Below are 26,431 nucleotides of genomic sequence, written 5' to 3' on the forward strand. Positions count from 1 at the left end.
GATAATCCTGTCATTCAAAATACACAAAAGTCTAATGCGCTCCCACAAAACGTAAACACTAGCCCTGTCACACACGGGCTGGTGAGGAGTGAAAACATTTACGAAATGAGCCATACTGAAATCCAAGAAAACAGCACTGACAGTGCGTGAGACAGTTTCTAGATGTGACTGGTTTGAGATCACAGATGACGCTTCCCTTGATGCCTCTCACACATACGTCCAAGACCCAATCAAATGCAACAATATTTGCGCAGGACCAGATGGTTTGGACCCACAGAGAGGAGAGACGGTCATGAGAGAAGAAAGTTAGACGATGGAGGTACCAGGAAAAAGAAAAGAATAAAGTGAACCAATGAGGTTCGGGGATTCTGTAAATAAAGACATGAAGAGGTAATGTGTGCCTTGAGAAGACGATCATGGTAGGAAAGGTAAGGGAGGATAACTTGCCGTGGCAACTGTGGATGGGAAGTGCCGAAAGACAAAGAGAAGAAAGAATCATGAAGTTACTGCAAATTACTACGAGCTTTTGTTTATTTTTCTCGCCAGTTCCAAAGGCACACTTTGAATCCACACGGTATGTTATGAGTCGTCAATGCATATAAGTTATGAATTGTGCTATTTGTGTCGCCAAGCCATTGATGAGTATAAGAAGCAGTTCTAGGCATATGAAGATATTCTGATGGATAAGTAATGAATGAGCAGTGATGGGAACAAAACAGGAGAAGCATTTAATTGAAACCAAACATCCCATCCTGGACATAAGAACAGGTTATGTTAGGATTTCTATTGCTTAGGTTTGCCATGAGAAATGATATGATGACCAAAAATAGTTGTGTGTTGATTATTATAAGTGATTGTTTCAGCGTGGAGACTTAAGTATGTGTATTCAAGGTCAGGAAGTACCAAGAGCGAGCTGAACTGAGGACCTCATGGACAACAAGGGTGGGAGGTTATAAGGGTGGTGTGTATGTGTGCGCGTGTATGTTTAAGTTTTAATGTGTTTATTTTCTGGGGGGCCAAGTTTACACTGGCCTCACAGCATCAATCCATGCTATAGACACTTATTATCACACACTACATGCACACGCCCACGCTGGTTGGATGGTGGATTAAGTGGCAAAGACTGTTCTCTTCACCAAAATGTTTCTCATGCTGTGAAAGACCCCGCGGGCTCACGCAATTATCCCCATCTCAGCAGCGGGAGAGCCGTTTACCTGGACTCAAGCGATTGCAGTCAGCAGCGCCTATAGCGTCAGTTAACATCAAAGAGTGTGTGTGTATCAAGAAACAGACAGGCCACGCAGGAGATAAGATGAAATGAGGATGATGGAGAAGCAGACGGGAAAAAAGTGATGGGGTAATCGTTTCTGGAGATAAGAGTGAGGTGATAAGGACAACCTTTACGACATCGGTAGATATCAGAGCGATCGCAATGAGGCGCTTCGCTGTTTCCTGACACCTTCACACTGACTGAATATGAGTTTTAACAATGATCAAAGATGTTTTTCGACACGGACATGAACACATGAGACGTCACCCCGCAATAGTGGTGGTACCGACTCAATAGTAAGAAATAAATATCTGAATTATAATGACGTACTTGCTGTCACAACATTTCACTAACCTGAACGTGTTAGAATAAACCAGTTTGAAGGCGGGTTGTTTGCTTACGATAATGGATAAGGCCTTAAAACGTAATGACAAGTCAGACAGACTTATCAGCAAGTTTCAGGATGAACAATGACCAGATTCTCCTCACGATGGCAGACGTGTTGTCATTTTGAATGATGAGATTGCCATTACGGCCATGTCATGGGTTACATCACAAGTAAACAGTGACCCAGGTTTGACTTTCAGGTCATCAATGGTGTAGAGGTTGTGCTGCAGCAGGAAGGAATACGCTGAAAATGACTGAATTCATTTTGGCTGAGAAGACTGATACTGGAATCTACTAACCCAAAATGGGAGGTTGAGAAAAGATGTCATTGGTTTATATAATGACATTAATTCATTAAAAACACATTGGATGCAATTTCAGATGCTGTATTCAGTTGTTTGACCAAATGCATTCACACCTATTTAACTGGTATTAAAGCAAAACTGGACACATGAGCATTGTGCGCATTAACAAATCCAGGAGTGGTTTCACCATTAAACTCTGGCCATTAGCTATGCAAACTATGAGGGGGAAAGACTGAGTGAAGACAGCCTCAGTGGAAGCCCAGCTGAAGATAAGACTATCTCCCACTGGGTCCACCACACAACCTAAGTCATCAAGAGACAAAACAGAAAGTGACCAAAGAAGATGGAACTTGTAAAAACTTTTCTTGGAAGACTAATATCCCTCTCCAGGATGAATCCAGGGAAGATAACGACACTAAGGAGAGGAAAAGATATGCATTTTTTTTGCCTCTCAGAGTTGGGTTTTTATACAAAATAAGTAGGAAAAAAAGAGGTAGGGGAGTTAGGGGGCGTTCCCACCGGCTCAAGCCTTGATTAACACCAGGCCTCTTGACAGGAAATGACCCGGCCAGCTCACATCACCAGGAGAGCTTCCATCTGGTGTTGAGTCCGTATAGGAATTCTCCACCCAGGAGAAAAGAACAAAGAGCTCAATGAACAAATTTCACTTTTAAGATCTCTTGATTTGTCTTCACATTAAACACACTTTCAAAAATCAAATGAAATACTGATAACTGCAGGATACCTGGACAAAGTCTGAAAATTTGATGAATCTAAAACACATGGCCACAATACAAACGCACTCATTTCAAAGGTGAACTATGTGTCAACATTAATGATGATAAAGATTCAGACTATAGTTATGATAAAGACAACCGCTTTATGTAGACTCCATTGATATCCATTGCAAACCTCTTCCTTACTTTATGGTACCTCTTGTTATATGAAAGAAATGAGTCCAATACAGACACAAGTGAGTTTAGCGCATCGGAAGTGCACTTGCACATCTGTAGGAGCACATCATTGCATTTCAGTCAGCACCTTAAAAGACAAGTTCCCTTGCTGCACAAAATACTCTTCAAATACATGTTTTTTGGTCGAGCACTATTTCCATATTGCAAATTAACTGGAAGAGTTAATAGCCATCTAATGTATAATGATGCATTCAGGTGCTTGTCGGAGGTTCATGTTTAATCACTCCATCAATTATTTGCTTCTCAGTGAGCTCTGTGATGTCGCAGTGCAGACAAGAATCTCCGGTCTCCGGTCTTCATGACTGAAGAAATGACTTTTAATGAGGCATACTCTTTATAATTATTATTTATTTTCCGCGAGAAAAAGGTAAAAGAGAGAACGATGTTATGGAAAGTGGGACAGCACTGCAGTTAAAATGTTAAGAGCGGGGAGGGGGAGAAAGTGAGTGAGGGGACAGTTTGGGGAGGAAAAAGGGTACATTTGGACTAGTCATCTGTCACTGCTGACTGGAATCCAAAACGTAAACATGTTCTTCCGCACTTTCAGATAAAACGCAGATACACCGTAAAAACCATGGGACTCTGGACGGAAAGGAAAAAAAGGACTAATATGCACAGTTTACAACACTTACACGGCCATTTAGGAATAATAGGGGAAGGAAGACATATATTTGTATTGCTGTTAATTTTGCTTCCCTCTAAATCCTGCAGGCAGAGAGGAAGATATGTGTAGAACCAGATCCCAGATGCGCAGTGGAATGTCCCAGTGGGGGAAGACAGGCAAGCGGGAACAGTGTGATAGCTGGACTTTTCAACTGACCCTCCATTCAAGGGTCGTGGTCTGACCCGAGTCTGCACTGACACGTGTGTAGGGTGCAGAGGCTGCTCTCTGTTAGGGTCCCACTGGAGCCAGTGTGTGTGTCTGTGGTATGCATTTCTGCCCTTGCCTTTACTCAAGCATTATGTGTTTGCGAGTCTGTGCGGAGTTGTGATCCTCTCCGTTTTTTCATCAGACAAGCTCTATTCCCACTGGAGATATAAGTGCTTACGAGCCTTTTATGACGTGCACTTCCTGCCATAAATAAGAAAGGCAGGAATTCTCTGTTGAATGCTAACACATCGCATAAAGACGCAGAGAGCTGCAAACTATTCACCCAGCAAGCTCTGTGAAATCTGTCCGGCAAACGAGACTGAACTACATTAATGTATTGTCATTTTTGGATTACTTTAAAAGTTCTGCAGCCATTTCAAGTCAGTTCCTTGCAAGACTGAAATGTTGCTGGTTTGTTATATACAGTATAGTAGATCACAATGATTGTCTCTAGTATAGGTTTTAATTATACATAAGATCAGTTTTTTGTACGTTGACCAGCACACAATTATGAGACAAATCACCTTCTATTAAAGTTGTTTTTCTAAGGAGAGCTGACGAGAAGACAAGGGAAGGGGTATAAACATGGCATTTGAAGAAATACAGAAGACTACAGCCACCAGCTGTATATTGCATTCAATAAAATCATACTTGATCATAAAATTCATGATCTAAAAACCTACCATTTTGTTCCACAGCTTAAGGAGTCTGGGAACAGCACCTACCACACAAAGATCAGACGTGATTTTGTTTAAATGAGTTTGCTGTTGCTCTCTTTCTATTAATGAGTATTTAAGAAACAAATACATAACAAGTACATACAGAACAATGTGGTGATGGACAAAATGGTTAGCTAAAAAGGTTAGCTGCGATGACTTGCAGAATGATGCGGTGCCAAGAAGCTAGCCTGTGATCCTTTTTAAACATTTAAAAACTTTTACAAGGTGAACATCATTCACAAAGTGAAACATATAATAGATTACAAAGCCATGCTCCTCATGTACCTGGAGTTTGTAGAATCGTGGACCATGGACAGATCTTGATAAAAACAGCTGATGAGATGTTTCTTTTACATGCTTACATTCACACCTATAGAAAATTGTATTTTTACCAACTATGGTTGACAGATGCTTTCCGGCTGTGTGGATTCTTTGCAAGTGCATGACATCTAATGGCCCTTGTTTAACAGGTTGTAGTCATTAATGGACGACCAAATGCTGTGATACATCTGATGAATTTCTTTTAGATAAGGTGATTTTTTAAATTCAGTCCACAGGTCAAACAGAAAAAAATGTACTGTATACGGGAAGAGTGCACCGTGAGTGCTCTGACTCGGTTAATTCAGCTGGCACTACTGAATGACTAACTTTCCTGCTGTCAATGCCGCCAGTGTTGCATGAACTTAAGAGCCAAGTGGAAAAAAAAAAAACAACCCAGAATCCAAGGAGGACACCTAGTTGAGCCGAGGTAGTGGACTCTGTGTGTGGCCAGGCCCATTAACCAGGCCTGTCTCGCCCGGCAGTAAAGAGCCGATGAACGCCTGCTAATTCAAGCCTGAGTCTCCATGTCATCAACTTATCTGATGAACTGAGACGTAGATCGCCATTGGCTGCTTTGCTCACCCGGGGGACGGACGTTTTCACCTCATGTTTACTTGAGTGGGCTCGTGTATTTGTGAAACAGAGGAGAGGAAGTAAAGCGGCCACTAATTAAAATTAATTGAAAATAATTTCAAAAAGGAAATGCATTTAACCAGGGGCAGTAATGGGGCAACTTCACACACCCAAGGTCCTCAGAATGGTGAAAGCAGAGGAGCAAAATAGGACAAAGATGTGAAAATGGAAATAGAAAACAGAGAAGAAATGTTTTTAGACAGACGTAGTGGTGAAGGCTGCAGTCTTTTTTCTCCTCCTTTCATGTCCCTGAACCGGCCTGTGTGACTGTGCCAACCCAAACAGCAGCAATGTGGAGGTCTGGCTCGCCCACAGCTTGTGTCTTCACTGCCCTGTGCACATCCTACTGACAGGATAAATACAAAGCTTGGTATACATCTAGACAGGCTGTGTAAGAACCACAACTTTAAATTATCATTCACTCCTTGAAGTTCTTTTAATTTGTCATTGCAGTTAGCAAATGACCACTATTGCAATCTAGACATGCGGGGCGTCTCACTACTGGACCCACACACCCACATAAACACAGACTTTGCTCCTCCATCACACTGAGCTGGTTCTGTCCAGGGGTGAAGAGTTACAGCATTTGGCTTGGCATGCTGAGGAAACAGACGGTTTGACCAAAGGAGAGCGAGATCCACCACAAATACATTGAGGAGCTCTGTACAGCTATTTAGCTGGCATCAGTGTAGTTTATACCACAAGTGAGAGAGAGATTAACACTGCTTGGAGCTATTTACAACCTGCACACATCACACACACACACACAGCCATGTTCACCACAGTCTAGCTGGCAGCACCCAATCAAACTGCAGGCTGCATGACGCAGTTCAGTACCCAGTCCAACGATTTGTCCCCCCATCAAGACGCTGCCCATGACCTATCTGGCTGTTTTCACATGTGGTGTTGGCTTGGGGCATTTCATTTATGAGCCCATTTCCCAGCCTGCAATAAGGATAACTATTTTCTTAGGCAAATACTGTTGAAGCATTTTAATTGAAACCATTCACCTGACAACTTACTGAATTTAAACTGCAAGGAATGTTGCAATATTAAGGCTTTCACAACAATAACAACACAGGAGTTGAAACACATAAAGTGTATGTTGGCTTTGAAAGTGAAACCCCAGTGTCAACCTTGTACAACAAAAACAAATCTATTTTTTAAAGAAACTGCTAACAAAAGGAGCTTCTATATATGTTTAGTTTAACAGAGTGTACTATTACATACTGTTGTTTTGAGAAGCCCCATGAAGGGGATACGTGTATGTTTGCAGCCTTGATGACATCACGCTTCATTTTTTGTACTCAGTAAAATCCTCAGCTCAATCAAGACAAATTACTTATCAAATCCTGGTAACATATGACACTAATCACAGCCTTTACTAATGAGCTCTGTTTTCAGCATATGAACAAAAACAGCAGACCTTTCTGTCAAGTCAGTCCAAATATGCTATTGAATGCCTTTATTTCTGTCTAAAAATATAGTTGTTCCTCAACAGAAAAATGTTTTGGCCAAATTTCGCAGTAGTAATTGAGGGTTTTTACTGTCATCCCCGAAATTCAACCACATCACCTTTCTTTCAATAAACGTTTGACTCTTTGATGGCTCAATGAACCCCCTATCTAATATCAAAATACGAGAGGGACATTTTGAACAAGTGTTTCTTTGATAAGGGTCTTTCATTTGTCATCCAGGATTCATGTCAATCCAATTATTCAGATTAACAACAAAAACTACCTCAGCTACCTACGAAGTCTACTCCAGACTGATTTGAAAACATTTTTTGGGAAAATCCATATCTATCCTTGAAGAGACTCCTCGAAAGAAAATAAATAACAGTGAGTTAAACACATTTCAAGTGGTATGACTACAGTCCTAATTCTGAATGAAACGCTGCGCTACACAAACTGGACTCAAAAAACAACTATAATGGGATGTCAGCTGTTCCTGTCCCAACATGAGACAAATCAAGGTCCATACTAATTTTAATCAAGTATCTGAAAATACATTTTGTTGACTTCTTCTTTGAGGCACATTGTGGCACAACATCCTCTAGGCAAACTTCAGCTTGCCTTTTGAGATATACTGTGTCTAGAGGTACAGAGACAGCCCTCCGCAAGCATCGTGTGCAAATCAAAGAAGACCATTTTTGCCATTTATTGACTATTATACAATTTAAACGAAAGTGTTCTGGAAGAAGTCCTCAGTAATCAAGCCCAAAGTAGTGGTCTGAGAGGTTTGTTGAACATCCTTTTTAATTTAGCTCCCACAGGGAAGCAGCTTGCAGGATTAAATGGCTTCCTCTGGTATTCTTCTTCTGTGTATGCTGCTCTGGTGTTTTTTTTCACCCGGTTTGTGCATACACACTATTTGTTTCTGAGAGGATGAAGTCCTGTTTACTGAGCACTGACTTCGTCCTCTGGCCAAGAGTACCAGAAGAGAAAGATTTGTAAAAACATTATTCTCATGGCAATAGGGTTTCATTCGCCGTCTGGTTTCTATTTGGGTCCTTTAATTGGGCCGAATGTCACAATCAATGTTGTTCTCATGAAATGGAGGGAGAGAAGCCCCACCGACTCATGTTACCTCAGCAAATCACTTCATAGGGCCTCATAAAAATAAAGCACAGTTGCGTGCACAGAAAAGGTGCACGCTGTCCCAAATTCCTCTGAAGGTGTACGACGTTTGCTCACGAGTCCAGTTTTTTTTTTTAACTAAAGCGCACCTGGCAGAGAATAACAAGGGTAATTTCCAATGAAGTGTTTATAACAGAGAGTCAGGTTTTTAACATCTCAGTCTGCGCCAAGAGGCCCCTCTGCTCAAAACTGCACTTAGCCAAGTCGAACAGGAAGAGAGAGGGAGTGAATCCAAAAAAGAAGGATCAACAACCTTTATTACTGCCCTGCATTAAATTACCCTCATATTATATACGAGTTGAAGGGCGATATGTGAAAAAGAACACCAAAAGTGGTATATTATTGCAGGGCGTGTGCTTCGGTAGAGAGCTAAAAGTAGTCTTAATTGTTAACTCTGTGGCAGCGGAGCATACGGTGTGTGTTCAGGCCCAAGGTTAAAGATGCTATTTGGTGAGGTGCAGCTGGCCGCAGCAGAAATATAGACAATTCATTTACAGAAGAGCTGATCAGTTTAACCTTGCACTTCAAATCTTAGCACGGGCTAAGCCCACAAACTAAGACGTAACTTTCCTTGGTTTATTTTCATGATACAAAGAACACAAACACATTGTCTTCCCAAATCTCAATCATGTTCTGCACTATTGCCAATGGGAGAAGACTGAAACTCAATCTCTCTCATGCTAACGCTGGTGGTTCGACAGAGAAAGGAGCTTTTTTGCTGTGCATTTTCCAACCCATTCTTCCTCCCAAGGCGTCAAAGAACATCAATTTTCACAGGAGGTGGGGTTGATAATGGGGATCAAGTATGCAGAGTGAGAGGAGCTCAAGGATCTCTTACCTCAACCTCCTTTCTTTCAATGTGACGCACATGATGCCCACAGGCACCAGGAAGCTCCCTGAGTCCATGGGAGTAGCCCAGGGGCCGTTCATGTAATAACCATCTTATTATATTTGATTTTGTGATTCCTTGTTTTGTTACACCATTGGTAATTATTGTGAAAACAAGAGCTTGACTGGAATATTATTTATAATCCATTATATAAATCATGATTTCAGAAGTGTGTATTGAACCAATGGTAGCCCTTGGGGTAACACAGTGCCCTTGGAGTACCTCGTGGTTTCTAAAAGGTTGGTGAGCCGTGATCTAAAGCCTAAATGTGTCAACATGCTACACACAGGGCTGACTTTGGAGTGGCGTTAGCCTGGGACGCAGAGGTCCATGTGATAATAGACACGATTTGACACCTAGGAGTGAGAAAGTTAGACATTTGCAATTGCAGCAACGTGTAACATCACATAGTAGAAAAGGCAAACAAATACGTATGAAGATACAAAATCAATGAAATATACAAATTTGACTGTGCATGTGGCAGCAAAGAACACTTCTTACCTGTGAGTTTCTGGATCAACAGGCTGAATTCAGCCTCTTGACTGATCACCAAGGTGAGAGCACCGATGAGTTCCCTCTCCAGCTTCTCCAGCTCATCTTCCTGGATGTCCTGCGCCTCATCAGCCAGGGAGTACAGGTAGACCAACAGCAGGATCAGCTCATCCAGGCCACATTCATCGTCTGCAAACCTTGACCCTGACGTGGTACTGGCCTCATCTCTGCGGGGCTTCATCAAGGGCAGCAGCTGCCTCAGCACGACAGAGAACTCAGAGTCTCCCAAAGCCTGTGAAGAAACACAAACCAAAACTTTTGTTCATTTAAAACAAAATGGAAAAAACACTACAAGCGGTATTATTATGCTAATCCCTTCACACTGCTGAGATTGACAAGTTTTGGCTTTGAAACATGATGAAGTATATGCATTGAATTATCCTGCATGTTTAATGCGCTGTCAAAATAAAATGATCACATCCTGTAGAAAGTCAAGTAGGATTACGTTTTCATCCGAATGGACGAGAGTCTGGGGGAAATTTGCTGCTAGAGACAGCCAAGATTACTGCTGATCTCAGCACAAGACTATTTCCATAGCAAAATTAATAAACATTATTTGGAGAGGTAACTGAGCAAGTTTTCATGAGAACTGTATTGTTCCAAAGACTGAGAACTACATCTGGAGGAGCAAAGGGTGAGCGCAGCCATTCACCTTGAACGTGTTTGTTTGGTGTCAGATGAGAACTGCAGATCATCAAAGTAAGACTGAGTCACTGAGGAGTCTCTCCTTGCACTTGATTTCTAATGCAATATTTGGACTTGTGGTATCTTCCCATTATCTAGTCAAGTTGTTTCACTGTGCACTGTTCATTTTAAACAGCTTAAAATTTCAATTGCCAGTGTTTTTACAATGACAAATATTGTAAAACAGAAATGTTACAAATTACAAATTAAAAACTTACTAAAAACAACTTAAATGCATAGGTGACTCGGATGAGCAGTTCTACATGACACAATCTGCAGATTTGCATGAGTCGGATGAGCTCATAGAACCATAAAACAAGGGTGTGGAGCTGATATGTCTGACGAAAACTGGATGAAAAATGGCTCTGAGGGAGGAAATGGAGTGCAGTGTGTAAAGGCGAAAACAAAAATAAAGCTGGAAATATATTATGAGAAGAAGAAAGCTTCAAGATAAAAGTAGGAAGGTCAACTGTTGAGCGGGGACACTGTTTGTTTCAGATGGGGCTCTAAAGTTCTCTGAGGATGGATTTCACTTTAATGAGATACGTCTTTGTGTTCCTCTCACCAAGACAAACAGCCGCTCTGGCTTCAACAAGTGAGGAGGTTTGGATATTGTGGTGGGCCCACAGAGGGGGATCATGTGTTTGACCCAGAAGAGCAGTTGATTTGGAGAGACTCAATACAATTACACTCAACAATGACAATCAAAGCTCCAGAAGTGAGTCCAGGCCTCTTTTGTAGAGGTGACTTTTTGTTCAATGAAAGTCCCTGAAGGAGTGTGTTGCCAAAACAAGGTCAAACTCCATCACTCAGAAGATGTTTATTAACGCTTGGAAGAAGTCCAGTGGAACATCTTTGCAAAACTAATTTAACTGAGTATGAACTCTCGAAATTGACCAAGGTGACTTCTAAAACGGTTGTATGCATCAGGGAGGAAAGAAGGTCATGTTTAAGCAGCATTCTCTTTGCCACAGGACCAGCCAGATATTCTCCCTCTGAGACTTTTTAAACTCAGTCTCTCCTCACATTTTTCCTCTTAAACGCTGGGAATTGGAATAACTCTCCAAGTTATGTTAAGCGTTACTGCCAAACAATCTTCAAGATATTTCCCTTTTTGCGCAAGGAAAGATGAAGGACTTCTGCTTACATATGAAAGGTTTTCTCTAAATGTAACTTTTAAGACTAAGAAATTATTTTAACATGCACAAACCCACATTCTTTTCAATGCACTCCCCTCCCCACAATGTGGTAGAAAAGTTAAGTTCCACATGGCTAAACCAAGAGCACAGACCAAGCACCAATATTGCTTTTCCAAAGAACAAAATCAGGCTATTAAAGATATGACACACTTGTTTCAATTCACACATTAAAGTCAAAAACAAACAAACGACTACAATGAAGAGGAGAAACATCATGAAAAGCCTTATGATAATGATGGTCAACTCAAACTGCAAGAGAAGAGTTGTCTGAGAGTTCTAAATCCTGATTTTGTGTGACACAAGTGGCTCTAATGGCACAGTTCTGTCACCCTGTCAACATGCCACTTGGACGGAGAGGAAAACCAAGCATGAAATTCAGTATGAGTACTATATGTATAGCCCAGACTATGGCTCCCCAATTACGTGTGCCTGATGTTGACGGTATTACACAACATTCCAACACAACAGTGAATGAAAACTGTTCAACCTTAGACATACACAAGTGATTGACATACAGCTATTTGGCTTGTCTGTGCTCAGTAACAGAAATGCTCGAAGTCAACCAATCAGAAAGCAGCAGCCAAACTCCGCCCTTGCTCAGCACGACCTCAACAGGAAACCAACTCCAGATGCAAAGCCTGAAGGACGGTAGGTGTAATGGATGCTGTGCTGCATGCTAACCATAAGCAGGCCTCACTTGCATCGTTCCCTGCCTGCACAATGAACCTTTTTCTGTGCCTGGCGGCAAAGGGCGGGGCGTTGAAGGAGGTAAGGGTCCTATGGGAGCCAGAGAAAATGTTACTTTGGGTCGGCTGTTCCACTAAAATGGAGATGGGCGTCAACCTATGGGCATGATGGACAAGGCATTGGTACCATACAAACCCCAGAAAAAAGAGCCACACATGCATGAATTTGAGAGCATGTCATCACATTCTGGAGCTACAGAACGTGAACAAATGCATGAAACAGAAAAAATCCCACAATCAGCCTTCATAGATCAGAAAATTATCAGAAGCTGCAGAAATGGCCAAAAGATTGCAATGACAGCACATCACTTAATAACATTTTAATAACTGGCGAGAAATTCAGACAATTGCAATGGCATGGAAGGTTTCTAATAATGCCTTAATATTTAAAATGCCATTGAGTTCTATACAAATTCTATAATTTTTCAGTTATTAATATTTGTGAAAGGTTGTTAAGAATGGATTCAATCCACTCATTACAAAATAGAAAGAAAATACCTAACTTCACACAGAAATTCTAGAACATCTTTTGGCGACTTGGCAAATATTCGTTCAGAGTGGTGTCATGGCTATTGTCAGCTGTATCTTTTGACAGGGGAGACAGTTAAATTCTGATTTGTTTATAGCAAGTTGGAAAGCAGGAAAGGAATAAATGGTTTCATTTCCGACAATCTTTTTATAGTCGTCGACCTGCCTGATATAAAAAGGTGCGGAGACATTTTCCTGCATTAACAGGGGCGGCGGAAATGGGATTTCAAACAATATAGAGAATGAATCGGCACACAGGATGTGATAATAATCCTCAGACTGACAAAGAAAATGGGTGTGCATATTTACTAGCTCACTCTTTGTTTTTATCTACCTACTGTGTATAGTTCTACTTTTACATTACATTCACACTCTCTGAAGTAGTTGAATATAACCATTACACCATTTTACTTGGATTTTTTGGCCGCTACTCTTTAAAAACAATGACCACTTCAAACATTTTGTCATATTGTTGTAAACAAGGAACAATTGACAGAACAGCGGATGGAAAAGCTCTTAACAGTAAGGTGACTCCATGTTTAGGTCTACTATGAACATTTGTAAAAAGATCAGGGCATAAATCTTCCATTTTAAATGAGGCTTACTTTACCACACAATGTGTGGGGTGGGTCTGTTTTGTTTCTGCCCAACCAAGTGTCCTGAACACAGATCTGCCCAAAAGACAGTGGAGAAATCAACTGTGTCCTAAACAGGAGGTCAATTGTTGCCGTATGCTAAAAACATGGAAAGGCTTTTAAAGAGCTTTTACAGTAATTCTCCATATATCAGTCTGCAGTGTGCACCTCACATCCTTTTATCTGCACTTCTCTCATTCAGCTTTGTGTCAAAGGTTGGCTGCAAGAAAGCCCGACAGCTGTAATTTAAAATGAAACATGGCCTTGAACTAGTGACTCCAACACACCCTGTCACCACAAGTCAGCCACATATTGGTCACTGTGGCAAGGAATTGAGTCTGGCATACAGCAATCTATTTCCCTATCATTCAAGAGCCAAAACTGTAGCTTTCGATACTTCTGAATGGATTTGAAAACTGGAAAAAAAAAAAGCGGTTATAGTTGGAGAAAAAGTGTGTGAGATTTTATTTTGCCACATCGCCTGCAATAGATTATGGCGTAATTCACTAGATGAGAGAAGGTCTGCAGCCGCAAACCCCAGGGCCATGTAAAAACCTCCCTCACTTCGCTCACACTGAGAACAACTGAATCATACACAATCATCATCTAAAACACACACACACACATGCATGCACTAACACACACTACAGCTAATTGGCTCAGGAGGCTCCAGCAGGGAGAAAACATCCTGAGGTAAACACAGTCTTCTTGACGGGCAGACTGTAATAACCTTAGTTTATCACACGGCTTTAAAGAAAAACAAATGACTACAACATCTTAGCCACATTTTTCATGAAAGCCTTCCAAACCTGAGACTGTCTCAATAAACATCTTTGTTTTTAACTGTCATTCAGAATTTGAAGACAGAAAGCTGAAAGAAAATGCAAGTTCCTTTTATATTTTCTTTAAATTTTGCATTAAAATGACCTCACATTGTCAGGAAAACATGCTTACATAAGAACAGGGGTCCGAGACATAGTGTCTGGGAGAAAACCGACTTAAGGGGGCACTATTGCACCACAGCAGACCACAAAGATTTGCTCTCGCATGCACTGCTTGAACTGCTATTTCAGTTCCCTCCAAAACTCCTGCCACATTAGAGAAAGTTTCAATGAGCAGGAAATAGGGTGGGGATGAGGTGTTGAGTGCGTTCAAACTATTGACTAACTGCATGTTCGAATGATCAAAGTGAAAGCTACAGACTGTTGATGCCACCTCTCCTTGCTGTCATTTCTAATCCACACTCCAGTAAACAGAGACTGCTCCATCATGTAGGGAGATTCTGTGGTGACATTTGAATAAAACATGGGATTCGTCATGAATAAGCTAGGAGTTGGGTCGCTGACAGTCTGCTCTGATGTGCGTCATAGGTCAGAAGGTACGCGCTCTGCCTCTGAGGACCATCCCATTATTGTTTCAGAGAGAAAACTTACACACACAATCTTACACAACATATGGATGGAAGCCCAAGGTCAAGATTAACATGTAAGACAAAGTGGAGGAAGTTAAAATAGCAAGTATGAGCACGTTCTGATCAACATTCCGTTTGTTCATTAAACTATTGACCAACACAACAAAAAACGTTTTCCAGTTGTACTACACCATTCACTCTGAATGACTTAAATCCCGATTAGAGTAAAAATGCTGATTAAACCTTAAAAGGGGGAGGGAAACCTGGGATGAGACATAATCAAATAACAATGTACTCTCTGAATTTAAGTAGTCTGCTTGGCAGCTAAGCCTGTTTCATAAAGCTCACCAAATGTCATGTCTGATGTAACACGTACTTTTAGCATTTTCTATTGTTCACTGTGGTTGTCAGCAAGAAACAATTCTCTAATGGATATTTTTATATCTTAATTCTAGGAGGACCCGGGTCTCTCCAGCACATAATGAATTTAATATTAATTTTTGGCCTGATGAGCACACACAAGTTCAATAGATAGGGTGACAAAAGTACAGAAGCAAGGAAGCATTTTAATTCATTTTAAACAAACAAGGAAGGTTGTGTTATTCTTGCGAACTCTTTGCTGCCTAAAGTGCACGGGACAGTTATAGTGCTTCGATCTTGAAGTCATATTTTAAACTTTGATTGTGCATCCATCAGCATGATCTCATCCAGTCTCCTTCATCATGGATGTTTCGGTCATGACATCACATATGATTAACCTGGAATTGACGCAATGAAAAATGTTCCTGTGACACCTAATGATTCGACTTCTTCCAGCGGCAGGTTTTGTGATCGTTTTGGTTTTGTGACTTGAGAGTTCAAAATAAAGACTTCCAATCAATGGCTTTTGAAATTCTGGTCCTCTTATTGCTAAGATTCTAATGGGCTTAACTATGTTTCTATTCTGTGTCTGAAAACACGGACCCAGGAAGTTCTACAATTACAACATAATAGCATGTTAAGAGTTTCACCCTTAGTCAACAGCTTGATAGAAAACTTCTTCAGTAAGCAATAGAAGAACCAAGACCATGGAAGCATTCTATTCCTACATCAGCTCACACAGCAGCCCTCTGTTATTGATACATGCTAGCGTGCCACTGCTGACACTGGCTGCATGGAGACTAGCTTCACTGCAAATCCAGTCTTAGTGGAGCAAACACAAGCATGAGGACAGGCAACAGAAAGTAAATGTGTTATACGTGTGCTTACTAAAATGTCAAGGTGAACGGCTCATGAAAGCACAGACTTGGGGCAGGGATTCTGCAGAACACATGCGTGACTATCAAACCGGTGCATTCGATCAACATAAGAATGGTCCTATTTACCATTCATTTTAGACGTTGTCTTTAGTATTGCACAATATAGGACAATAATATTGAAAAAAGAAAAGGCCTTAACAGAAGCTGCTGTGGACAGACAGGGCACCGAGTAAAGGAATGACTCTTTTTTTATATGTGTATGTGAAATGAAAACACATTTCTGGTCTGCTGACAATGGCTCAGCAGACAAGCTGAAAAGAAGAATACAAACAACATTACCCAGGGCTTTTACTACACAAACATTCCCAGAATTTTAAGCCACAGCTCAGCTAAAGAACACTGGCAGGAGGGGCGATCAGGCTAGCTTAAAACCATTAATGCAGCCCCACATGTCTTTTTTTTCATAGGACTCTCTTTATTTGTCTATTTCAGATTCCTTTTGCCAAAACCCTCCCTTTCTTTCTTTCCCCATTACAACGCGAGGGCCAAAGAAAACAGTCATAACAATCCTGAGACGATAAAAGCCTCCAAGAATATCCCAGGCCGGTGAAATGAAAACTCATTTTAGAGAATAATCAAAATTGCCAAACTTTTCCAATGGGATTATGTCTTGATTCTGGGTCAGGAGGAGGAACAACATGGTCTCAGCAGGCTGGGAGAAATTCCTGACACACGCTCTCCTCATGTGGCAATACCTTTCTCCCCGATACCTATTTCATGTCTCATTGTGTTTGTCTTCATGAAGACAACACACCTCAGACTGTTTGGATTTTTGTTGATGCAGGACAGAGACCTGCTTCAAATCAGTGACAACTCTAAAAAGAGGCTCCTGCCAACTGTGAACTGGTCATGGGCATAAGCAATAGAAAACTGAGGTCAAAACCCAAGACAATGTGAAACCAACACACCTCAAATGCGACTTCCTTTTGATCCACATTAGACTGTCTAGTTCAGTTGTAGTTGAAAAAAATTTGGTCAGGTAATGGCCAGGTGAGCTGCTGAAGTCAAAGGTTACAGTTGGAAACACTGGAACACAGACACTGCAGTGTAACCAAAAAAGGACTGTTTGGAACTAGAGATAAGGACAAAAATGGAAAGCATTTCAGGAGAAAAAGTTACAAATTAAGCTAGATGAAGAGCACTTTAGCCAAAGACGAGTTGACAGTTGGACTGCAGTTTCCAATATGAGAAACAGGATTGTTGGGACAGACTCTTGGACAGAAGGACCAGATTCCGTTCTTGTTCCTGATGGAAAGAACTAGTTGCTGGATCACTCACCTCATCCACGTGGAACCAAACAATCAAAGTGGAGAGGAAAAAAAAAGTTTATTAACACAGTTGTGGAGCATTGTGGGACTTGAGTGGTAGGAATGCTTTTTACAGATGAGCCATAACAGAAATGAAATGCAGCAGGCCACATTATATCTCAGGCCAGATTTTGCCCCAGGGCCTGGAGTTTGACATGCAAGAACCAACATCTCCATCTATTCAGCACCTACACCCACAGCTGGTTTTCCAATAATAAGGCTGTGAGCTACTCGTGCTTTTAATAATTTACCAGTCTCTCCTCGGGTGTTCCTCTCTGGCCGCTAATTGCCACATTATTCACATGACTTCAGTATTATTATCATAAATGAGTTAGTTTGACATATGGACTCTCATGTAAACCTACTGAATGTGCAACCTTCAGTCACATACAGATGACTGAAAAGTTGTTTGACTAACTCCAAATGTAAATACTGCTTTGGGAATGTACATTAAATGCTATTTTGAGAATATACAGTGAATGTACATTACAATTGAAATGAACAATGAAGTTTTATGATAAATATGCTCAGGATTTCTTGTTATGTTAGGCCAGCATAGAAGGTCTTGCTGGCCCTGCTAGCCCACCACTGTTGGTACTAGACAATTGTTAACAAGATTTTTCTCTATAATGGTATTTTGCAATGTTTGCAGAAAATCAATCACCAGCACAGAATACTCAGTTGATGCTCCTATTTATCACAAGGTTGCCCTGCTGTACTGGTCCTGCTCAATATATTGTGAATTAAACCTTGATTTTTCCACGAAAGCATGTGGCATGGAGCTTATCCAGATAGGTGTTGAGAAATCTTCAAAATTGTCTGGTGCTAACCAATATCCTCCTGCATTTAGTTTAGATGTTAAGCATTATCTTTTGTGACGGGAACATAGTTTCTCTCTGTTATTTTAAGGAAAGGACACTCACTGAGCACAAGAAATAAAAACTATTTATGAGACGCCATCCTTTTTGTTGGAATAGTTAATGGATAAAATAACATGCAGATATTCTTCTGATTTTCTCTTATATTATAATTGTTAGGATGTGAGCATTTGCACAGTCAGCCAATGGTAGATCACATCATGCTAACTTGCACAAATGAAAATTTGACTTGACAGCTTGACCTCCAGATTATTATGTTTTAGGCAGGATGTGGAGAAGTGGTTAGTTCTGGGTCTGAACTGCTGATCCAAACATCCAGATGTGCAGTATGTGTCGACAGTGTCATTTGAGACAACGCTTCATTTTCCCTACAACCAACCCATAGCAATTTCAATAAGCGTATACTGGAAAATAGTTAAGCTACATGTCAACTGTTAAAACGGCCACCCAACCTGGAAAAACTCAACAACAATTCGCACCATTACTTACTTTCCTATGTTTATGTACATCCTCCATTACTATATGTGATAAATAACAAAAGGGCATAGCTTTTTTTGGATGACAAGTGAGAGAGGACAAACAACTGTCAGTCTCAACAACAATACAGAGACATGTACTAATATCCTCTCCTCTCATTTAAAGGTGCAGTTCAGTGTTGCCCCTCATTTTTTGGCTACTTTCATTCCTTTTCCTTTTTCCATGTAAACAAGACAGAGGATGTGTCTCCATGTTAAGCCAGACTTGAAACAATAGGCGGGTGAACAAGCACAGATGACTTGCCTGTTGATCAAAGCTTCCACAGAAATGATTGAGGTTTCTATGTAGTGTGTTTTCAAGTTGATTTCTCACTTGGCAAAGCAAGAACTCAAAAGGCTAAACTTTGGGACCATCATGTAGCAGGCATGATAGACATTAGAAACAAATCAACTGAATGCTAAATGCTCATCTTAATGTACAGCATCGTGAAGAATGAAATGAGTTCACCCAGCACTCTGCAGTTGTTACCCTCTGCTGTATCCTGACAACATGTGGGAAATCAAGACATTTTAGAACTAAACAAATCAAGGCCTTGGCAACCGTTCTAAGACCACGAGCAAAACCCACTTATAAATATTTTGTTGCTGCACACATGTTCACATCAGTCTGCATCACTTCATGACAACACTCGGTTACCCTTTTATCCTTAGAAGGGTGACCAACACTCTGACGTATAAGGTACACTGACATCAAACAATGAAGAATAAATCAAATTATTTATGCAAGAGTTATGAGAGATATGAGAACAAGCTTGGAAATAGACATTTGGAGCTATAACAGTGAACTCCCACCTCTTCACCAAATGACTTGAAAATCAACTGAGCTTTAAAGGGGTCGCTCAGCATCATCTGGCTTAATGGAGGAGACATGGTTTAACAATTTGGTTCACAATACTCATGTCAACTGAGGCAGTAGTTGGACTAAGGGGATGAGAAGAACAATTCTTATAAGTGAGATTAGTTTAAATGCAGTTGATGACCAATCCCACTTGACAGTGTGATATTCTGATGTGCATAAAGAAGACCACTGATGAAGATTTAATCTCTCATGAAAACAGGAAGGGAATCAAATATTTAATGTGTTAAGGCCATTGATGAAACATGAAGTGGACATCGAGCAAGAAGAGTAGTATGTACAGCATGTACAAAAAAAAGCTTACAGCTGAAAGATGACTGTCGGTTAAAAAAAAAAAAATCAGACACAAATGCTAACATTTCATTCCATAATACATGCATACTATTTGCATCTGGCTATTGAGCAGATGCAACCAAGAGTTGCCCCAAGGAACTGCTGGTTATTAATGACAGAACAAAGATGACAAGAGCCTGTCTCCGATTGACCTAGTGTGACCCTTCTTGCTTTATAACCATGGTGATTGGTCAGTCATTCTACAAGGTTGACTGGTTGAGTCCCCGGGGCAACAAGGTAAGCCAGTGAGTGGGCATACTAGAATGGCGTGCTGGGGATATAGATGTGAGGGAGTTGTTGTCTGATGTTTTAGATGGGTATAATTACACTGCAGCAAAGGGGACTCTTTGTCTGGCCTTTCACTTCACATCACCCGAGGGCATCATTTGTTTTGCCACCTCAATTCTTTCTTCTCTGTCAGCCAGTGGCACATCTTAAATTTGAAGTAGGAACATCATTTTTATTAACTTGGAGGTCAATAGGAAATTGTGGTTTTGAGAGTAAGTGGACGTACCTTATTATCAAAAAGCAATGCATGCCAATCAAGAACATGCAGTTTGAACAGCACATGAGTTTGTCAAGTGCTTTTTACAGGCAAAAGATCCAGAATAAATCTTCTGACAAAAAATACTTTATCTGGCAGTAAGAGAGAGTTGTGGTCAGAGGAGGATACTCAAAGTTTCTGGAATGCTGCGCTGTCTCGATTTCAGATCAGGTCAGCGGAGACAAAGACGTGGTCTTGCTTATGACCTTCGCTGCCCTGAGCTCGGCAGGTAGTAACAAATGACCTGATAGTTAATCTGTCCTCAGGTGGAGCTTTTCTGGTCTGAACACAGAGCTTGTTTGTGACAACAGGAAGTTGAGACACTGTTGCCAAAAGAATCACATTAAAGGAAACGCATGCATGATTGAGTGAGTGTACACATGGCTTAACATGCACAGTCATCTCCACTGCCTGGCATTCACTTTAGATGCAAGGAAAATTGAGAATGCCCCAAGAATGGCATGCTAAATGGAGGTATCAGGTATTTAGCAATAATCATGTGAAGTTGTTGAATGGCTATGGAGCTTTGAGTCGGACAGGGGTCCGTTGTTATGGCCCTTATACCACTGTACTATGCTTGATGGTAATTATTTTTTCTATGGCTGAGTCTGTTAACATTCTTAACAGTGAATGCTTCGCATTGAGGGTTTTTTCCCAGTTTGTGGTGTCTTTCTGGAATATGCTCAAATGAAGTCTGACGCCAGGAGACCAAAGCAGACCACACTGACTTGATTCACTGGGGACGGAGTGGGAACTCCCAGAGCTCCTCTGAACAAGTCATTTAGACCACCGCCACCATGACAATAAAGCAAAAGCACAACAAAGTCAAACAATGAATTTGCGCTCACAGAGAGTGATCACGATTCTATCATCGAAAAACTGTAACACTGGAGATACTGGAGATATATAGATACCTTTTCGCGGTAGACTTACACAGCAAGATAATTGAGGACGTCCAGCTGATCAAGTGGAAGCAATACACAGAGTAGAGTAAGTCAAGCACCTATCAGTCTGAGAGAAGAGAGGTAATGATAACAGGAAACGCGATGAGCCGGTGTTGCCCCCTGGGCCAGCAACCCATAACCTCTGTTAAAAAGGCCCCCCTGTATAAACATGTCTCTCTCTGCTTATTAAACTGATAGTACATTAAGTCTGGGCTCAGCCGACCAATGTAAACACAGCCGTCTCAGCATAGTAACGCAGAGAGAAGGATTATACTAAGGTGTTTCTTGGAGGCAACTCCATCACTGAGGTTATTGCTTGTATATGACAGAAGGAAAGTCATTAATAAATGTGTAATGTATTGAGCAACTGTTTGGGAACGATGAGCTGGGGACGTACATTAGCTCCTTGTGTCACTTGAAGTTAATGCAGGAAGCATGGAGGATAATGAAGGTCTAAAAGAGCTAGATGTTTGAAGAGGATGAGGAGACAGTCTGTCCAGATGTAAGGCTGTTAAACAGTGGGAGTTAAAGAAGGTCACTGTTGGACATCTCAGGGCACTGGCCTGAAGTCATTCACACCCCTTTGTTACAAACTTCAGCATAACGGTACGGCCCCCTCCCCCTCCCCCCAGTTGAAGCAGCATGGAAACAGTGAAGATGTAGCATGGGGAATGTCTGGGATGTAGGGACAGGCTCCATACCCCAGGGAAAGGCCAATTAGAGGCTTAGAGCTCCCTGGCTTTCTGTCTGAGTCATGCAGCTTTGATAAGATGAAAGTTGTTTTTGGTGCCTTATCAACATTTTTCTGTTTGCTGCGACAAGAAATTAAATGAGCCAGATGCTTTGGACAACAATGACTCTTGCAAATTTAGTGTCAACAATAAATATGCTTGCATTTTTAGTATTTTCAGGCCATATGTCCAGAAGGGTCAAAGCACAACAGATCACACAATAGTTTTATTTCAGATTACAGCTATGAACTATGAATGAATGGAGGTGCCACAATAACAACAATTTCCCATGTATATGCGGAGGACTGGTTTCTGGTTTCCTCCGAATTTGGATTTTACAGAGAACAGTGATGGAAAAAAAACACAGATTAAGATAATTTAATTGTAATGTGGACAAACTAAACTAATACACTATCTAAAAATATAAATTCAAGAGAAAGTACTTTGTACAACCAATGTAAAATGTACCATGACCAATAACAATTTAGAAACCTTATTAAATCATTGATGCATCATTTAAGCAAACATGCTCTCTGGAGGGTACAGGCGCTGTGTGCATGTTTGGATTAGTCTAGTCAAGGCTCTGCTGAAATTGCTGATGGGAAGGTTAGCATAGTGGCCCTGTGATATTCAGGAAAATGCAGAATGGCTGACTTTGTTAAGCGCCACCTTGGCTGCACCAGTGCTGTCCACATTTAGCATACACATTCTGTAGCTGTGGGCTGGAGCTGCACCAAGAATACTCAATCTGATCCATTCACCATGAACTGGTCATATGCCAGACTGCCAGAGCCCAGTCGGGGGGTGACAGCACAAGCAGGGTGGTAAGAGTAGCCAAGAAGATAGGTGGTCATTACAGACATGTGCCAGACTCAGTGGTGGATCCAAAAGTTTCCAGTTCAATTACGGTCTACCAGGCAACAGTGGTATGTCCTGTACACCAATGTTCAATGAGGCTGTGCAATCAACAAGTAGAGTTTCCAGTAAGCAGACGTAAGTATTTCTATGAATGAAAACAGCATATGCTGGACATACAGTAAAAAAAACACCATTATATGCAATGTGTGGGTCAACTACAAACATAGTCTGGTATGTCAGTGACCAATGTAAGGCTCAGCGCTTGCCACTTTAAAAGACCCTGCAATCCATTGCAGGAATACTCTGTGAAATGAATATTCTGTCATTACAGAGTTGCTTGTCATGTTATATTTGTTTCATGCAGCGCTTCATACCTACAGAGGCCGTTTTGACAACTACTTCGCCTTTCCTTGAAGAATAGAAAATAATCTGAATTCAATTGTTTACCAAGAGCTTGCAGCATCTTGAGTCATAATACTACTTCAATGAAAAGTTGACTGCACTTCAGCCCACGGTTCAAATAGCAGTTCTGTCAACTGACCATGCAACAACCAGAAAAGTTTAGCACTGAAAACCACTTTGTTGCCAAGATAGCATATTTATTGATAACATGGACTGACATATAAAATGGTTGTGAGTTAGCAACTTCTTCTAAACTATTATTTCCTTCAATCGCTTTGTCATAGTAAATACTATCTGGCTTCAAACTTCATGAATCTGACTTTCCAATGGTTTCAGCCTAAAAGACATTGGTGCTGAAAGTAGTTCAAAATTACCAGATTGACAAAAAATGTTCTATGGGATTTAAGACATGCTTACATTTTACACATAAAATTTGAGAATACGTGCAGTGCTAAAAACGTAAAATGCAGGATGGAAAATAACCTACTTCATGTGAGCAGGCAAACAGTCTGGTGGGCTAAACCCTGAACTGAATGGCCCTTTGCTTGAGTGAGACTACTGCCCACTACAAGCCCACCACAGATGGATTGGCCTGAATGAACTCAAACTGTGGGCAAGTTATGGGGGTTCCAGGTCTACCCACTTACACCCACAGAATGTCTCACATACTCAGGTAGAGCAAACAAAGTGCAACCGCCAGGCGAAGCTTAAAGGCATGTCGATCTTTTTTTTTTGCAAAGCAATTAAATTCAGTCGGTCCAAGCACAGCCATAGCATCAGCGTCAAATGGAAATTGAGAAGGGCAGCCACAGAGAACAAACAATTCATTTCCCTTAATGCCTCAATAAAACTTTTTCATTACCAAAACCATCTCTAACCACAGCTCAAGGCCTGGATGAGAGAGTGATTTGTTGAGGAATGTTGTTTTGAGCTTTAGCCAAGTGCTGTGTACTGTTACAAAACAGCAGTTGGTGACAGCAATTGTGCTTTAAAAAAAATATTTAGTCATCAGTTAAATGACCAGAATTCACCTGAAAGCCTGGTATTCATGGGGCTATATCAAAGACTAGCTAGTGAAAAGGTTGACCGTTAAACATCCAAGTACACAACAGAAGCAAGGGGAGTGGATGAAAGCAGATTCATTGGGTACAAAAAGTCCTCTTCCATTTTTAATAAAATGGCAGTAGCTCCAGCTGAAGTCCATGATTTATGATGTGGTTTATATATTTCAATTTGGCAAGAGGCAATGCTGCTAGATGGCCTTCTTTTCCATAATTTACTGTAATAAACTTCCTAAATACTAAGTATCCACTTGCTTCTTAGACAGCTTATGAGACTCCTTGAGAAGAGGAACGTGAACATTTAAATACTACATTAAAAAGAATATTAGCCACAGAGGGGTCAAAATGCTCCTCCACTCTACCACAGTGACCCTTTTTATTTACCAGAAACTGAGGAGTTCAAAATAATATTTACTAGAATTTAATGTTTTTTTTTCAACTCATATGGGTGACATTGTTTATCAAGGCAGATTTTACTGAATACTGAACCATGCAATAGCTGAAACAGAAAAAAAATCATTTACAGACTTGGAGGGATTATTTTAAGTTCAGTCAGTGACCATAAATTGTCCTAGCACAAATTGTCCAAGCGCACTGGTGCAGCTTAAATGAGTGCCGCTGTGCCTTCAGAAAAATGGTCACTTTTCAAAGATGAAACATCACGTATTAAAACAGTGGAAACATCGAAACAAGCAGATAACACGTAAAGTATCATCGAGATGGACATGATGATGGTGGGATTTGGCATGTTTTCAACTGAAAAATCCCAACAGAAACTTCATAATAAATAAATGACAGGAACTTGTCCGTTGCTTGCAGAATGCAAGTCACGCATCCCGGAAGAGACGGACCTCGTGAGGACGGCTGCAGATTGGAGAGAGATTGACTTCTTATGATGAAAAAGTAAGGCTCTTATTGTCACTTATTTGGAGAATCACCAAAACGTTCCCCTATGCTTCCTTGTTTATCTTACTCTTCTTGACTGACTGCATTCTGTTGAGGCAGAGTGAGTGTTGCTCCGCCACAGTTTTTAAAAAATCCTGGCAGAAACCCTGTTCTGTATTATATATACACGAAACAAGCTTATATTCCTGATTAACTTTCCAACAAATTAAAGCGAGAACTGACCTGCAGCAGCAGTCTCTCAAAGGCCAGGCATGAATCCCAGCGAGCCATGTGAGGGTGACGGAGAGTTTGCGATGTGGCCAAGCCCAATTGAAGAATCCCACAGTGGTTCTGCAGCGCCCCGAAATTACTCCGAAAAAGTTGAGCGTAGGCGCTTAGCTGCTCAGGTGTGACACGACCTGGATAGAATAACATAGAATTAGCTTTTGCCATACATTGGAAGAAGAATACCAATAAGTGTTTTTCCCAAATGAGTGTACTTAAGTATAATAGGAACCATGATAAAATGATGGCCCTGGAAGATCTCAAAGGAATAGCAATTTACATTTTCTTTGTCACAGAACCTCAGGAGTTTGACTGGTGTCTATAATGTCAAATTCTTAGGTGTTTAGAATCCTCTTTATTTGAACACTAAGCAGGGATTCACAGAGACAGAGAAAGAGTGGGTGTTAAGGGTGGCCCTGAAGGTAAGAGGCAGCTATGTGACTGGGGGGGAACATTAACTCCCCATAACGACAACTGCTTCATGTTGATGCTCAGAACCAGCACCAGATGTGGAAGTATTTCCTGTTGGACTATATTGCCAGTGTTTACTTAGCGGAGCCAAACACATGACTGGGGTAAAAAAAGGACAGGGCAAATAAAATAGAAGGCTCCATCATTCTAAAAACAATACATGAGGCTCTCTTGGTGTCAACGTAACATGATGAAGATGCAATGAGGATGAAGGATCGTATAGGGGAGTAAGCTAAATAATCTGTCAGCCACAGGTGCTGACTTCTTGGATGACTTCTA

General features: G+C 41.0%; 1 protein-coding gene across 2 annotated transcripts in view; it reads right to left on the reverse strand.

The window, feature by feature from the left end:
* The window catches only part of scfd2 (sec1 family domain containing 2), a 73,117-nt gene that overhangs the window by 32,733 nt on the left and 13,953 nt on the right, over positions 1–26,431 (reverse strand). For both annotated transcript variants that reach the window (XM_053862008.1, XM_053862018.1), the window contains exons 4-5: positions 25,640–25,815; positions 9,510–9,792 (exon numbers count right to left, since the gene is read on the reverse strand). In XM_053862008.1, the coding sequence (XP_053717983.1) occupies positions 9,510–9,792; positions 25,640–25,815 (459 nt within the window). The remainder of the gene's footprint in view (positions 1–9,509; positions 9,793–25,639; positions 25,816–26,431) is intronic.

This window comes from Synchiropus splendidus, chromosome 1, assembly GCF_027744825.2.
Source record: "Synchiropus splendidus isolate RoL2022-P1 chromosome 1, RoL_Sspl_1.0, whole genome shotgun sequence".
Taxonomy (NCBI): domain Eukaryota; kingdom Metazoa; phylum Chordata; class Actinopteri; order Syngnathiformes; family Callionymidae; genus Synchiropus; species Synchiropus splendidus.